This window comes from Chrysochloris asiatica, unplaced genomic scaffold (assembly GCF_000296735.1).
Source record: "Chrysochloris asiatica unplaced genomic scaffold, ChrAsi1.0 scaffold00182, whole genome shotgun sequence".
NCBI classification, from domain to species: Eukaryota; Metazoa; Chordata; class Mammalia; order Afrosoricida; family Chrysochloridae; genus Chrysochloris; species Chrysochloris asiatica.
The window spans coordinates 6,151,703-6,168,727 of record NW_006408700.1 but is presented as its reverse complement, the minus strand read 5'-3'; the positions used below and the strand labels follow the sequence as shown (position 1 = coordinate 6,168,727).

Sequence of the window (17,025 nt, the reverse complement as noted above, 5' to 3'; positions counted from 1 at the left end):
GGCTCACAGTATTTGGAGCATCATCTAGAAGTCACTGCTGTACCATCATTGAGGTATGGGTTGAATGAAGCACACAAACACAGAAAGGAAAAAACTCACTGCCTGGGGCACAACTGGGGCTGCGGCTCCTACATGGATAGCATCATACGGAGCTTCGGCAGCATAGCCCATTCTTCCATCTCCCACTGCAAGAGAAGAAGAAAGGCTTTCAAATCTGCTCACAGAGACCTGCCTACTATGAAAAATTACACGACAGAAGTTTGCAATAGGGAAAGAGCAGATTTTTCGCTAAATAATGCTGGGAAAACAGAACACTGAAATGGAAAAAAATATAACTGGACTCTCCTACCTCATCTGGGAGGGCTTCAAAAAGTTCATGAGAAAATGAAATGAAAACATAATGGAATTTTTTTCCACAGACTTTTCAAAGCCCCCTCATACATACACAAAAAGCAATTTCAGGAATATCAAAGGCTTAACTGTATAAAGTAAAAACAACCAAGTATCAAAAATAAGTAAATAAGGAAACATCTTCATGACTTTAAAAATGACCAAATGCTACTGAGTCAATTGCAACCCATGGAGACCCCATGTATTTCAGAGTAGAACTATCTATGCTCCATTTTTTTCTAAAGTGATCACCAGCTCTATCTTCTGAGGCATTTTTGCATAAACTCACAAATGGCCAATGCACTCAGTTAGTGAAAGGTTGGAGATTCAAGTCTACCCAGTAGGACTCCAAGGAAAAGCCTGGCAATCAGGCCTTAGAAACTCTGTGGAGCACAGTTCCACTATAACACACAGGAGGTCACCCTACATCAGGGAACTCAATGGTAACTGGTTTTCTTCATGACATTAGGAAAGCCTTAACAGAATACACAAAGCAATGGAAAACAATTGGTTAAAGCCTTCCTACTAAAATTAACAGTTTCTGTTTATCAAAAAAATACCATTAAGAACGTGAAAGCACGCCACAGAAGAAAAGATATTTACAATACATATAAGCGTCCAGAAGTCCTTATGTCAAAGAAACACATAGCCAATATCTGAGCAAGCACTTCACAAGAGAGGAAATCCAGATGGTCAAACATATGAAAAGTTATTCAATCTCATTGGCTAACAAGAAAATACAAAATTTACCAAAGAGACATGTTAAATACTCACCGATGCCCCAAAACTACTGCCATTAAGTCGATTCTGACTTATAGCGACCCTGTATAGGGTTTCCGGGGCTGTAAATCTTTACAAGGGCTGAAAGCTGATAGCTGGTGGGTTTGGACAGCACTAAGCAATATATAATGCACCGATTTCCATGTAAGCACTTTTGGAGTTTGTATTATTGTAAAATACAATCCTGCTTGTGCTATAGTACCACCCGGACTTCTTAAAACATTCACTGGATGGGCAAAAAGAGAAGTCTAACAACATCAGGTGTTAGGGAACATGTGGTGCACAGAAACCTTCCTACATTGCTGATGGTGATATAAACTAGTTGTACCAGTTGGAAAAACTGCCTGGCAGTATCTATGGTCACCTATGACCCCTGCCCATAGGACTCCTGGTTATATATACCTTACAGAAATGAGTGTTTGTATGCTGAGTACATATATGCACCAGGACTTCTGTACAAGTATGGTCACAACAGTATTGTAAATATGCCCAACCAGAAACAACTCCAATAGCCATCTACGGTAGAATTACGAAGCTAACTGTGGCAATATTCTTACAATGAAATGCTACAGAGCAATGAAAATGAACATGTGTATAGGTGAAGCTTACAAACATCAGACTGAATGAAAGAAGTCATTCATCATAACAACCATTATACGGTTCTATTTATCAAGTTCAAAAAGTCAAAATTAAACATTTTTATGGAAGTGCAATTAGGTAGTAAATGCCAAAAAGCAAGGATACTTGAAAGCACAGGGGAGACGTGAGAGAGGTTATGTATGATCATGAAAACAAGCAGAGGGCTTCTAATGTGATAAAAATGCTCCATTTCTTAATCAGCCCAGTAATTACATAGGTGTTTGCTTTATAATTTGTTAAGATTTACATTTATGTTTTCTGTACTTTTTATATGTTTACTGTATTTTACAATAATACAAACTCCAAAAGTGCTTACATGGAATTAGGTGCATTACATATTGCCAAGTACAAATAAAAAGGGGCAGGGCACCCAGGGGAGAACTTTCATTGTTTTTTGATCACACCCATTTTTGTACTGATAAAAACAATGAAAGTTTGTTCTTTTATATTACGTAACAAGCAATTATGAATTCAACATGGGTATTACTCGAAATATACTTGCTACTCATGTTACCCATGGTCAAGTTGGAACCAATTAACCAGTTAACGTTTTAGAGCAACTGTTTTTCTTATTTAGGGTTTGAACATGAATTGAAAATTGCAACCATTAGCTCTGAATATTATTTAGTTTGCATAGGAATTTCAATTTTTCAGATAAAAATTCTATGGAGAAGAAATTTAAGCTTTCTGAAACTCACCAACCAGCTGCACTCTCCCTGAAGACAAAAGCAGTGGATCATCCTTTCTGACATTATTTACTGAGTCATCTACTAACTCCTTAATGTGATCAATTCCTATGACTTTCCCACTGGATCCAACCTAGGAAAGAGAGAAGAATTCACCAACTCATTGGGCTAACTCTGGTTTCTAAAGTGTCACTAACATGCTTGCTTATCAAACATCATATCCTACAATGAGAAATCAAGGTAAACAAACAGCTTCAATCACACCAGAGATCGGACATATATCTGGTAGTTTCATTATGATGTTGTTGTTGTTGTTGTTATGTGCCGTGGAGTCGGTTGCGACTCATAGCAACCCTGTACAGGGTTTCCAAGGCTGTAAATCTTTACGGGAGCAGAAAGCTTCCTCTTTCTCCCATGAAACAGCTGGTAGTTTCAAACGGCTAACCCTGAGGATAGCAGCCCGATTCGTAACCACTACATTAAGGTTAGCAGCCCCACTTGTAGCCAATACGTCACCAGAACTCCTTGGTTTTATCATAGGACCCAGGTAAATTCTCTGCTAGTTTCAGTTGAGTGTTGTGACACTTGCAACCAAAAAATACTCGATTCCAAGTGCTACCCTAATAGAATTTAAACATCAAAATAACAGCTAAAAAACTACTAGTGAAAAGGAGTCAAACCATACAATATGCTTTTGTTGGGGCTGGAATGAGAAAGAAAGTTCTTACCATTCGTGCAAAACATGCAGTGAGGATTCCACTTCCAGATCCTACATCCAGAGCCTTAGCTCCTTCATGCAACTGATCAAATAGAAGTTCTAGTGCATACGCATGCTGCCAAGAGGAAACAATGAAAATGTTCATCTTCCTAAAGTATATACAGTATGTTCAGGCTCTAAAGCATAGCCACCAAGGCACATTAACTAAAAGTTACCAACTTTTCAACCAATTGTTTTACTATCCTTATCAACCAAGACAATGGAAATATAAAATACACTTGTATCTACATAGAGATTACATTAGAAAAGTCTCATTGTTTGCTTTAAATTCTTATATTTAGATAAACTAATATACTAATTTTAAGTATCTAGTATGTGAATTGAAAATTTTTATTTAATTTCAGTCCAAAAGCTACAAATGGATTTATACAAGTGAAAAGTCTTTATCCCACCCCAATTCTTAACTACCCAATTTCACAGCTTCAGATGACCAAAGTTACAGTTTCCTGTGATTCTTTCTGAAACATTCACTTTATACATACATAAGCAAATACATGCATTTTTCATATATAATATCTTGAAGGACTTTTCATATTCATATCATTACTTAAACGCTTTTGACTGGGTTTTTTTGGGTTTTTTACATTGTTTTATTGTGAATTATATGACAGTTTACATGAGAGAACTTTAGTTTTACATTCATTCCATCGTATATCATCTCATTGCCGTGGTTCCAATCCCCTCCATGCATCATCCACCAACCAAAGGGTATATCCTAGATACCCGCCCCCTACACTTCCTCTTCCCCCACCCCAAGTTTTCGGCCCACAGTCCCTTTTCCTTTCTGGATCCAAAGTCCCCAGTCGCTTCATCACTCCACGTTGTCTTCTCTGTCTCTATCTCAGGCATCTCTGTTTCTCTGGGTAGGGTGCCGCTCTCGGCTCTTCTCCGTTGATGGTCCCAGAGACCTCCGCTCCTAGACTGGAGAATTAATCACTCCCTTTCTTGTTACAAAACGTCTACCTTTGCATTTCCAACCCTTAAAATCCGTCCTGATAAGCATTATTCACTACAGTATCACGAGTTACCCATCTGTATTTCCTTTTGACTGGTTTTTTATGGCTGAGAAATTTTTAATCTGTGATCTTCTACAAGAAAAAGTGATGGAATAAATCTGTAGGATAAATTTCTAAGGTAGAAATCAGTAAAAAATAGATTTATTTTACTTTTATGGTATACATAAATTATAAATACTTTAAAATCATACTGGTTATGCTTCAGATCAAACTAAGAAATCAAGTTTTCCTACTCCATCTTCTGTGGAGTCCTGTTGTGGTGCTATAGGATAAGCACTGGACTGCTAACCAAAAAATGGGTCAGAGGTTCAAAGCCACCAGCTGCTCCTCTGAAACTCTATACCGAATCATTAAGATTGGGAACTGATTTGGTGGCACTTAACACGGCACCCTCTTAATCTCCACGTGTGGAAGAAGGATGATGAGAACTGAGGAGGCCTGGACTCAGTTCCAATGGGCTAATGGAACATATGGACATCAATCTTCATGACTCTGAGGCCAGAAGACCTAGATGGTGCCTGGCTACCATTACTAACTGCTCTGAAAAGGATCACATCAGAAGTTCCCAGATAGAGTAGAAGAAAATGTGGACCAAAACTCAAAAATATTTAAAACAAAAACAAACAAACCAGGTTTACTGATCAGAAAGAGACTGGAGGAACCTGATACTAACCCAACCCTTCTCAACTTTGTTCTGAAAATTGAACCCTTGACCCCCTTCAGGTCTGAAAAGGAAGTCACCTCCTCATGGTCCAATTTTCAGCCAAGCAGTAGACGGGTTTATAGTAGGGACAACACCACTAGTATGGTCTGTTCACCATGGACTGGCCAATCATTCAGAATCAAAATGGCAACATTTACCTTAGAACAAAGTTGAGAAGGGCTGGGAAAGTGGGTGGAATGGAAATAGGAACCAAAGGGCAGAAGCAAGATAACTGCTGTTGCATGGAAGGGACTGCAAGCATTAAGATGAAACAAAGTGTGATTTCTTCAATGTAAAGCTAATGATCTTGTCTGTAAACTTTCACTTAATTCATAATAAAAAGTTTTTTAAAAGAAGCTGGTTTGGCACTTTATTAAAGCTCATGACATCCAGTATGAAATAGTCAAATGCACAGAGATCTAAGCTTATTAGTGGTTGTGGTGGTCAGGGGGAAGCAAAAGAAAAGGCACTGAATTTCGGTGAGTGGTTGTGGAATAATCTGGGAAAGGATAGTGGTGATGGTCACACACCATGATGAACATAAATCAATGTCACTGAACTGTACATGTAAAAATGGTCAAATATTTTGTTCTATATATACACTGCTGTTAAGTAGCGTTGAGTCCATTCTGACTCATAGCGACCCTGTATATACAGGGTTTTCCAAGAAGCAGCTGGTGGGTTTGAACCACCAACCTTGTGGTTAGCAGTTCAGTGCTGATCCTACAGCGCCACACCAGAACTCCATATATGTATAAACAAAACACACACACAGAGTCTTGGTGTGGCACTAAGGATCAGCACTAGACTGCTAACTGAAAAGTCAGTGGTTCAAATCCATTAGTTACTCAGCAGAAGAAAGATGAGTCTTTATGCTCCCGTAAAGCTTTACGCCTCAGGAACCCTATACAGGGTTACTATGAGTCAGAATCAACTCGATGGCAGTGAGTTTGGTTTGTGTATGTCTAAGTATATATATATTGTTGTTGTTATGTGCCGTGGAGTCAGTTCCGACTCATAGCGACCCTATACAGGGTTTCCGAGGCTGTAAATCTTTACGGGAGCAGAAAGCCTCATCTTTCTCCCGCGGAACAGCTGGTAGTTTCGAACTGCTGACCTTGAGGTTCGCAGCCTGATTTGTAACCACTACGCTACCAGAGCTCCTTATATATATATATAAATTCCACAAATTTAAATTCATCAGATTCAGTAATATAAAAATATCCATCCATGGATTCATAGTGATAATAAACTTACACTTTTATATAAATGGACAATAAGAATCTGTTTCTTACACTAGACCCAACACAGAAGAAAAGATGAATTTAGGAAATTGTCATTTGACAACCATATCTCAGTACTAACAAATTCAGCAAAAATCATCAACAGATTCTAAAAACAGGGAATTAGCATATCACAAGTAAACAAGATATCTGCATTATCTCAAAGTATTTACCCAAGGTACTTACTAATTAAAAAAAGAAAAACAATAACTTTATAAACCAACTGCCTTTGAGTTGACCTTACAGCACAGAAGAGACTGTGTCTCAAAAGGTTTCTAATGCTGTAAATCTTGATGAAAGCAGACAGCCACATCTTTCTCCCACAGTGGCTCCTGAGTTCACACCTCTGACCTTTCAGTTTAGCAGTCAAGTGCTTTAACTACAGTTTGTCAGTGAAGGAACCCTGGCAGAAACCCAACCTGAATCAGCAATGAGGCACACTGAGATCACATGACTCAGCTAAGATACATGCCTTCTGGGATACTAATGGCAAAAATACATAACCCATTTCTAACCATGAGGAAACAGCAGACAAGCCCAAATTGAAGAACACTCTATAAAAAATACTGGTGCATATTCATTAAACATTCAAGGCCACAAAAGATAAGGTAAGCCTGAAGAACTGCTCTAAAGACTAGAAAGATGACAATTAAATGAAACTCATGAGCATTAGAACCCAGGAAATCTAAATAAGGTCTGTAAATTGGCTACAAGAAGCCTGTCAATGTAACCTCCGGATTTTGATAACTATACTGCAGTTATGTAACAGAATGCCCTTTTTTTAATGTGAAGAATATTACAGCTGCAATTTAAGGAGTTCAGGAAAAACTAGAGAAAGGAGAGACTGATGGAGAGAAAAAACAAGATTAGAAAATTGGTGGGCATTTTTACAGCTGAAGGACTGCTAGACAGAGAAATTCATTATACCACTGTGTGTGTGGTGCGAGGCATGTGGTCACCAAGAGTCAGAGCTGACTCCATAGTAACTAATAACAACAAAAATATAGGCCGGGGAGAAGGCCTTCAATAGATGAAACCTCATGTAATCCAAGGCATTTCAAACTGTGTTCCAGAGAACCCCTTTAGGGGTAGCACACTCTAGATTTGATGCATGTGTGTGTTTTGAGAAAAGAATAGAGAAGTAACTCTGAATTTATCCATTTGGCATATTTAACTTTTGGCTTAAAGAGGTTCTTGCCTAAACAGTACAAAACACTAATATTTTAAAAAGCAAGCCTGAAATGAACATCAAAGACACTGAATTCTATTGATTAGACTTACGGCACTGGAAATTCTCTTTGGATCGCTGTTCCTCAGTATTCATGTTATACAAATAGAAAAAAAATGAAAAGTTGTCCCTATCCTGCTTTCGTCACAGAATTATGTGAGTGAAAGTAATGATATCTTAATCCCAAACCCCTATCAACCGAGTCAATTCTGACTCACAGAAATCCTCCACAGGGTTTTCAAGGCTGTGAACCTTTACAGAAGCAGAAAGCTTTATTTTTCTTCCATGGAGCACCTAATGGGTTTGCCCTGTCAACACTGCAGTTAGCAGTCCGGTGCTTATCCCACAGCTCCACCAAGGCTCCTAAATGCCACAAAGACTAGCAGCAACAAGTTGCTGTGCTATAATAGTTGAATTCTGGCTAACACAAATATACTTTTAATTTATGTATCTTTTAGATATAACATACTTTGATATGTCATAGAAGTCCTGGTGTGGCACTATGGGTTAATGCCCTGGACTGCAAGGTTGGTTTGAACCACAAGTTCAGTGGGTCAAACTCACCAGCCACTCCTTGGAAACCTTATACAGGGTCACTATGAGTCAGAACCAACTTGATGGCACTTAACAACAACAACGTCATTATTTTTAAATAGAACTAATAGATAAAATTTTCCATGAACTTTCTGAAGCCCCCTTGTACTAGATAAGTAATCAGAGAACAATGGGATCATATAAAAAGACAGGGAGGCATTTACAAGGGATGGCCACTCCATGGGAGAAAGATGAGGATTTCTGCTCCCACAAAGACTTAAAAAGGTACTTAACAACAATCCATATGCCCAGTTTGGGATAATTAGAGGATCAATATAAATAATTACAGCAACACATATTAACCCAATGAATAAAACAGGAAATCACGACTACATGCTGGTTATAAGTAAGTAAATAATTAACAGATAATCATAAAGTCTCAAAGTACCTCCTCACAAAATAATTATAAGAGCATAGTGGTTATGACTCAAGCTGCTAACCTCAAGGTCAGCAATTTGAAACTACCAGCTGTTCCACAGGAGAATATGAGGCTTTCTGCTCCTGTAAAGACTTGCAGCCTTGGAAACCCTGTGCAGGGTCACTAGGGTCGGAACCGACTCCACGGTACTTAACAACAACAACAACAAAAGAGTATAGTGAAGAAGGCTAGGAGACATCATCTTAAATCAAGTGAACATCATCAACAATGGAACATATCAAAACAACACACCACCTAATCGGATACAATGAAAACACAGCATCATTTATAAACAGATATTCTTGTCAAAGATGTAGGAGGGGGCTTTTCAAGAAGTTTGTGGAATAATTTCTGTATCTTTCAATTCCATTTTCCCAGGAGCTTTTTAAAGCCCCCTAGTAAAACCTGAATTTAATCAAGTCCTGGGGTGGCACTGTGGGTTGAGACTGCAAAGCAGTTTGAACTGCAAGGTCAGTGGTTCAAGCTCACCAGCTGCTCCTCAGAAACCCTATACAGGGTCGCTATGCGTCGGAACCTACTCAACAGCACTTCACAAGAACAACAACAAAAACCAAGTAAGAGACAACACAAACTGAAGAACATTCAATAAAATAACTGGCCTGAATTCCTCAAACTCAAGGACATGAAAGACTACGAAGCTGCTCCAGGCTGAAGGAGAATGAAAGAGGAGTGACTTTGAACTGGGTCAAGGGCATCACAGAGACAGCTGGGGAAATGAATAAGATAACAGAATCAAGAGACATATTTGAGTTACGGTGTTAGAGACAAATCTATTAAAGGAACTATGGACTGCCAGAAGAACAAAGAAAGAATGGCCCTTAGAAGGCAGGATGGTGCAACTTCATCTCTCAGACTTCAGACATATTATCAGGAGGGAACACTCTCTGGAGAAGGACATCATGCTTAGTAAAGTAGATGGTCAGCAAAAAAGAGGGAGGTCCCTAACAAGATGGACTGGCACAGTGGCAGGAGCAATGGGCTCAAGCATAGCAGTAATGGTGAGGAATGTACAGGACCAGGTAATGTTTCATTCTGTTGTACACGGGGTCACTATAACTCATAATTGACTTGACAGTGCCTAGCAATAACAACATCAAGCGAGGAGCCCTAATAGCTAAGCGCTTGGCTGCGAACCGAAAGGTTAGCAGTCCAAATCCATCACAGGAGAAGACGACCTAGAAACCTGCTTCCTCTTTATGGTACTCTTTATATTGTTATTGTTGTTAAGTGCCGTCTAGTCATTTCTGACTCACAGCGATCCTATATAGGGTTTCCGAGGAGTAGATGGTGGGTTTGAACTGCCGACCTTGTGGTTCACAGTCTGGTGCTGATGCTATAGCAACACACCAGGAGTCTAGGCTAGGAAACCTGATGGGGTGGAGTTCTCCTCTGTCCTATAGTGTTGCTAAGAGTCAGCATCAACTCCACAGCACATAATAACAACAATGTATCAAGATTGGAGAAAGATCCATTAACAACCTATGATATCCACAGTTATAGCACAATCTTGCTTGCTGAAAACAAAGAGAATTTGAAGCCCTTACTAATAGCCTCATATGCATATGAGAACTAGACAATGAAAAAGAAAGGCCAAAGAAGACTTGATAACTTTGAATTAAGGTGCTGGCAAAGAATACTGACTACACCGTGGACTGCCGGAACAAACAAATCTGTCATGGAGAAAGTAGTCAGAAAGCTCCTTAGTAACAAGGATGGTAAGACATTTCTCAGTTACTTTGGACATGTTATCGGAAGGCTCCAATTCCTAGAGAAGGATCTCTTGCTTAGGAAAGCGTAAGGGAACAAGAGAAAAGTCCCTCAGGGACATGGACAGATACAGCGGCTGCACCATGGACTCTTACAGCAACAACTGTGAGCACAGCGCCAGATGAGGTAGTGTTTCATTTTGGTGCAGTTATCAGTCGAGCACCACACCAGGGCAGATGCCAGCCTAACAAACCCTATGGAAGAACTTCTACTCTGTCATATGGATTCACTATGAACTGAAATCAACTCGAAGGCACACAACAACTAAGACAAAATGGATTAACTGACTTTTATTTTGGACACTGCTGGGGCCATTTTATTTAGACAAAGCAAAAGACAACCTGAAGGACGTGGTGTCTAATGGAGAAATTATGTGTGTAGTTCTTTTGTTGTGTTGTTGTTTTTTTTTTCCCAAGAAAACTATCTTTCATCAAAACCTTAAAATGATCTACAGGCAGCAAATCACCAAAGAAACTCTAAAATCTTGTCCCCCCCCCACCCCCAGCAGTTCTAGGCACAGAATTGTTTCTAAAGGGTGTTATTGCTAAATTATCATTCAAGTCCCATTCAGATTTTAAAATGTAAAAGCCTTTAATCATAAATTTTCTCCATGTTTCAAACACCGGTTAGCTATATTCTGGATAGCCTATACTCCTCTCTCTCTAAATGTAAACATTAAGTTCTTTAGCATTTACTTACGAAATTTCCTCCTCACATACACTCACCAACTATTTACACAGTACCATACCAACTCATAGCAACCCTGTACAGGGTTTCCGAGGCTGTAAATCTTTACGGGAGCAGAAAGTCTCAGCTTTCTCCGGCCTAACAGATGGTAGTTTCAAACTGCTGACCTTAAGGTTTGCAGCCCGATTCATAACCACTATGCTACCAGAGCTCCTTAAAATATATTTTTAGGGCTAGGTAAATGTTCTAAATAAATTTTTCATTCAAATAGTTGTCCAAACTTCTAAGAATCCTAAAACTGTTCTATTATCATTAATTTCCTTGACTAGGTAAGCATGTTTGTTTGTTTTTTTTTTTTTTAAGGTTTTTATTGTGGATTGAGTGAAAGTTTACAGGGCACATCATCAGTTTCACATTCAACCATTCATATGACTTGTTTCATTACATTGATTATAATCCCTGTGTTTGTTTGTTTTTGAATTTTATAGCTTACAGAGGGTATACAGTAAAAAGTAGAATTAACTTCTACTTCCATCCCCCAATCATCTAATTCTTTACCTTAAATAAGTTACTTTTAGTTTTCATACCTACAGGAAGACGTAAGTGGTATATATGTATGCATTTTTATTTTTATATATTACAGAATATTAATATACACTTCTGCATTCTACTTTTATACTAACAATGTTTCTGGAAGATCTTGCCATATACATACTTGTCGAGCCTCCTTATTTAACAGCTCTACAGTAGCCCACAGTATGGAGGTACTATAATTTATTAACTATCCACTATTAGTGGACTGGGTTGTCCTGGTGTGGCACTATAGGATATAAGTAATGACTGCTAACCATGATGGAGGTTCAAACCCACCAGCTGCTCCTCGGAAACCCTATACAGGATCACTGTCAGCCAGAACCGACTCAGCAGCATGTAACAACAATCCATTAGTGGGGTTAAGTGCTAGGCTGATAACTGAACTCACAAGCTGTTCTGAGGAAAGATGGGGCAGTCAATTACTATAAGGACTCCAACCTTGGACACTCTAGGCCGAAGCTCTACTATGCCTTAGGAGGTTGTCATGAGTCAGAATCTACTCAATGGCAACAGGTTTGGGTTGAGTTTTATTAGGACTGAGCAGCTAATTTCAGTCTTTCTCTTTTTTGATATTATAAACAATAAAACCTACTGCCATCAAGTTGATTCTAACTTATAGGGTTTCCAAGGCTATAAATTATTTTGGGAGCAGAAAGCCTCATTGTCCCCCGCAGAGCAGCTGGTGGGTTTGAACTACTGACCTTGTGGTTAGCAGTTGAGCGCTTATCCTACAGTGCTACCAGGGATCCTTATTATACACACCATGCCAGTGAATATCTGCATTTAAGTCATTTTGTACTTTTGAAACTATACCTGTGGGGTAAATAAAACAACACTTGGGAAGTGTAAGATACATCTATTTCAGATTTTGATGTTCTTGTCGTTATTGTTAGAAGCTGTTGAGTCAGTTCTGATTCATAGTGAGCTAGTCACAGCAAAAAGACCCATGGCCTGGTCCTGCGCCAGCCTCAATTATTATGCTTGAGCCCGTTGCTGCTGCCACTGGACCAGCCCATCTTGTAGGGAAGCTCAGTCTCTTTTGCTGACCCTCACTTTATCAAAGATGATATCCTTCTTCTCCAGACTAATCCCTCTTGATAACATGTCTGAAGTCTGAGAGACAAAGTCTCATCAGCCTGGCATTTAAAGAGCATTGTGTTTGTACTTACACCAACACAAATGTGTTTGTTCTTCTGGTAGTTTATAGTACTTTTAAGATTCTTCTCCAACACCACAACTCAAATGCATCAATTCTACAGTCTTTCTTACTCACTGTTCAATTTTCACATGTATATGTGACAGCTGGAGTCCTGGTATGGCGCCGTAAGATAGGCACTCAACCTCAAAGTCGGTTTGAGCTGCAAGGTCAGCTGTTCAAACTCACCAGTGGCACCTCGGAAACCTTATACAGGGTCGCCGTGAGTTGGAACCAACTCAACAGCACTTAACAACAACATGAGGCAACTGAAAATACCATGACCTGGATCAGGTACACCATAGTCCTCACATTGATATCTTGTCTCTTGAATACCTTACAGTGAGACAAAATTGCAGCCGATTTGCCTAATGCAAAATGCTTGATTTCTTGACTGCTGCTCCATGTGTGTTTATTATGGATCCAAGCAAAATGAAGTTTTTGACAACTTCAATCTTTTCTCCATTTATCATGATGTTATTTATTGGTCCAGCTGTGAAGTTTCTTTTCCTACTTGGAAGTGTAATCCATACTTAAGACTTGGTCTCTGATCTTTATCAGTAAGTATTTTTAAGTCCTCTTCCCTTCCAGCAAGAAAAATTGTATCATCTGTGTATCACAGGTTGCTAATGAGGCTTCCTCCAATTCTGATGTATGTTCTTCTTCATGTAGCTCAGTTTATTGGACTATTTGCTCAGAACAGATTGAATAAGTATGATGAAAGGATAAAGCCCCGGTGTACACCTTTCCTGATTTTAAACCATCAGTATCCTCTTATCATGTTCAAACAACTGTTTCTTAGTGTATATACAGGTTCCTCAAGGTCACAGTTAAGTGTTCTGGAATACCCACTCTTCAAAATGTTATCCAAAGCTTGTCACGATCCACATAGTCGAAAGACTTAGCATTGTCAATAAAGTACAAGCAGACATCTTTCTTGTTTTTTCTGCCTTCAAACCAGATCCATCTAACTTCAGCAATAATATCCCCAGTTCCACATCCTTTGAAATCCAACTTGAATTTCTGGCAGTTTCCTCCTGATGTACTGTTGCAGTTGTTTCTGATTTATGTTCAGCAAACTTTTACTTACATGTGATACTAATGATATTGTTTGATGATTTCCACATTACCTTAGGTCACCTCTCTTTGGGCACAAATATGGGCCTTTTCCAATCTGTTGGTCAGATAGCAGTCTTCCAAATTTCTTGGCATAGATGAGTGAACATCTCCAGTGCTGCATCAGTTTGTTGAAAGCTTTTAATTTCTATTTCATCAATTCCTGGAGCCTTGTTTTATGCCAATGCCATCAGTGCAGCTTGGATTATTTCCTTCAGTACCATCAGTTATCATGTGCTACCTCTTAAAATAGTTGAACATCAACCATTTCTTTTTGGTACAGTGACTCTGTGTATACCTTCCATCTTCTTTTGATGTTTTCTGTATCATTCAATATTTTTCCTATTGTTGTCGTCGTTAAGTGCTATCGAGTCAGTTCTGACTCACAGCAACCCTGTGTAGGGTTTCCCAAGAGCAGCCTTGCGGTTCAAACTGACTTTGCAGTCCAATGCATTATCCTACAGCACCACACAAGGGGTCCATTTTCCCTATAGAATCTTTCCATAGAGCCAGCTGAGGCTTGAAATTTTTCTTCATTTTTTTCATCTTGAGATGCTGAATGTGTTCTTCTCTTTTGGTTTTCTAATTCTAGGTCTTTGCATATTTCATGATAATACTTGGCTTTGGTGACTGTTTTCAAACACCAAAAGCCAAGAGAGTACTCATTCAAATAAATGACATTTAAAACCCAAGAAAATTCCAAACCAACTGAAAAGTGGTGGAGGTGGTGGTGTGCCTAGGAGTCAGTTCTGACTCACAGTAACTGTACAGTAAGCAGATCACTTAAAGTTAGGCAGCTAGCTGTTCTACCTGACTATTCCCTCATAAAGTGTCCAAATAAAATGTGAAACAATATTTTTTCCCATAACCTGCCCATTATACTATTTAAAATATTTTCACACTCCATGAAGTCACACCACTAAATAATCTTTTATGTGCAATTTTGTACCTGAGTAGATAATGACAATCACTACTAACTTTAGTGGGGCTGTTTCGACCAAGAAAAGCTGTTTCTATGTACCATGTTAAGAAAAGCATGGTCATTACTACTACTTCATAATTCTTAGGTGATAAAATTGATCTTATTAAAGGTTTAAAAGTTTCTTTAAACGTTTTTACCTGAAGAAACAAAGATCCTAGAAGAAAATGTGATTATTGTGTAAACAAATGAGCAGTTAACTTACCATGTGTGGGGCACTGATTGTTGCTTGGAAACCTGCAAAACACGAAGAGAACAACTGATACATTCAGTTGCAAAAATATACTAAATATTCCACACAATTCCTTTTTAATATAGCCATAAATTACTTCCCACAATAATTCTTTTAGTTTGAACAATCTCAAGGAAAAAAAGGTTTGCATTTGGTACTTTAGAGTACTGATATACAGCAGTGTAGGTTACAAAAGATAATCATGCCAAAAGCTACTCTCCAGTAAAACAGCCCCACTGTTTCTAAAATGTTCTTCTCTTGCATAGTTAGCTAAGGAAGAACTTCAAAATGCTGAAAATTGAAAATTGATCATTTTGACTTGTGTTTTTTGTTTGTTTTTTTTACTTCAGATTTATAGAAAGAAAATGTTTCTGTATCTAGTGGGTATGCTCCTAATGTTTGCAAAATTAAATTGTTTCCTATTTCTGGTAACTTAAAAAACTTGAGCAACTGGTAAGCAAACAAGTTTAAGAGACAAACTTGTATCAGAGCTTATTCACGTGCATGGGGGTGGTTCATTTAGTCTTTATACTAACATTTTTTTGTTAAGTGCCATCGACTCGGTTTTGACCCATAGCGACCCTGTACAGGGTTTCCGTGGGTGTAAATCTTTACAGGAGTAGAAAGCCTCATCTTTCTCCTGCAGAGCAGCTGGTAGTTTCAAACCGCTGACCTTAAGGTTCGCAGCCCGACTCGTAACCACTACGCTACCAGAACTAACACTATCTGACGTTAATTCACACAATCTTTTCTTGGTTCTTTAGTTTCTTTTCTTCCAATGCTGCTTTCTCAAGACTTATTTACCTGCTTCTGCCTCTGAAGCAATTTTCACTGAGCGGTGGTAGCAGGTGCCTTCGGGGTTCAGAAGCTCCCCAGGATCTTCTCTGCTGACTGGGCTTCAACAGAAGATAGCATGGCAGCTGGCCGACAGAATCCTGAGGCCCTTCTAAGCCTCAAAGGCGCCCACTGCCAAGGCTCAGCAGTTCAGCAAAACCTGCTTCAGGAGAAGGAGTTAAATAAGGAACTGTCTAAAAACAAACACAAGCAAAAAAAAATCAGGGCAAGTGAAGCAGAAAGTCAGTCATACCTTAGTATTTCCTTTAAATGTTGAAATAAAAATTGAACGCTATTGCAAAAAGCAATCTTTAGTCAACATTAATGCTTTTAAAGAAAACCTAATGCTCACCTAAAACTACATTTTCATGAAAAATACAGTTTTAGAATTTTGTTCAAAATTCTTTATATCATGTTTGAAAGGATATCATATAGAACATCAGATAATTAAAATGAGTACATAGAGGATTATCCAAGCCTAGTTTTAGCTATAGAAATTACAGAGTAAATGGGGAGAGATGTGTGACATTTTCAGAAATCCAGAGCTTACCTATTGATTGTGGAGAATCCATGTAAGGATTACATTTTGCATAATGGGAACGGTCTGTAGCCAGCATTACTTCAAATACTTTATCTGTCTTGATGATTCCATTTTCTGAAATAAATGAGGTAAATATTTTAAGCAAGGCAGTGACATGTTCAGATGTACAAGGGGGTTTCAAAACGTCTGTGGAAAGATGGAATTATAAGATGATGGATTTTTTCCACTATCTTTTTGAAATCCTTGTAGTTTACAGCAGTTCCTCTGGCTGCACTACAGAGATTGGACAAGAGGAGAGAAATATTGGAAATTGTTCTAATGCCGAGGTACTGGCAATGTGGTCTTCAATAATGACAGTATGGATGAAGAAAAGTAGAAAGATTTGAGTTATATTTAGCAGGTAATGGATAGCTGACTGACTAGATCTGGAAGCAGGAATGAGGGTAATGTTAAGATGCTGATGCTGCTCATTGATTGAAGAAATCCTAGGTAAGTTATTTATGGTAAGCTTTGTGTGTGTGTGTGTGTGTGTGTGTGTGTGTGT

At 38.7% G+C, this 17,025-nt stretch overlaps 1 protein-coding gene across 5 annotated transcripts in view; it reads right to left on the bottom strand.

Annotated features, from left to right (window-relative positions):
* PCMT1 (protein-L-isoaspartate (D-aspartate) O-methyltransferase) overlaps nucleotides 1–17,025 on the bottom strand; it is a 46,712-nt gene that overhangs the window by 9,498 nt on the left and 20,189 nt on the right. For 2 of the 5 annotated variants that reach the window (XM_006872066.1, XM_006872065.1), the window contains exons 2-6: nucleotides 16,491–16,595; nucleotides 15,080–15,111; nucleotides 3,224–3,328; nucleotides 2,508–2,628; nucleotides 100–185 (exon numbers count right to left, since the gene is read on the bottom strand). In XM_006872066.1, the coding sequence (XP_006872128.1) occupies nucleotides 100–185; nucleotides 2,508–2,628; nucleotides 3,224–3,328; nucleotides 15,080–15,111; nucleotides 16,491–16,595 (449 nt within the window). The remainder of the gene's footprint in view (nucleotides 1–99; nucleotides 186–2,507; nucleotides 2,629–3,223; nucleotides 3,329–15,079; nucleotides 15,112–16,490; nucleotides 16,596–17,025) is intronic. The other 3 variants (XM_006872069.1, XM_006872067.1, XM_006872068.1) reach the window with 2 other exon arrangements.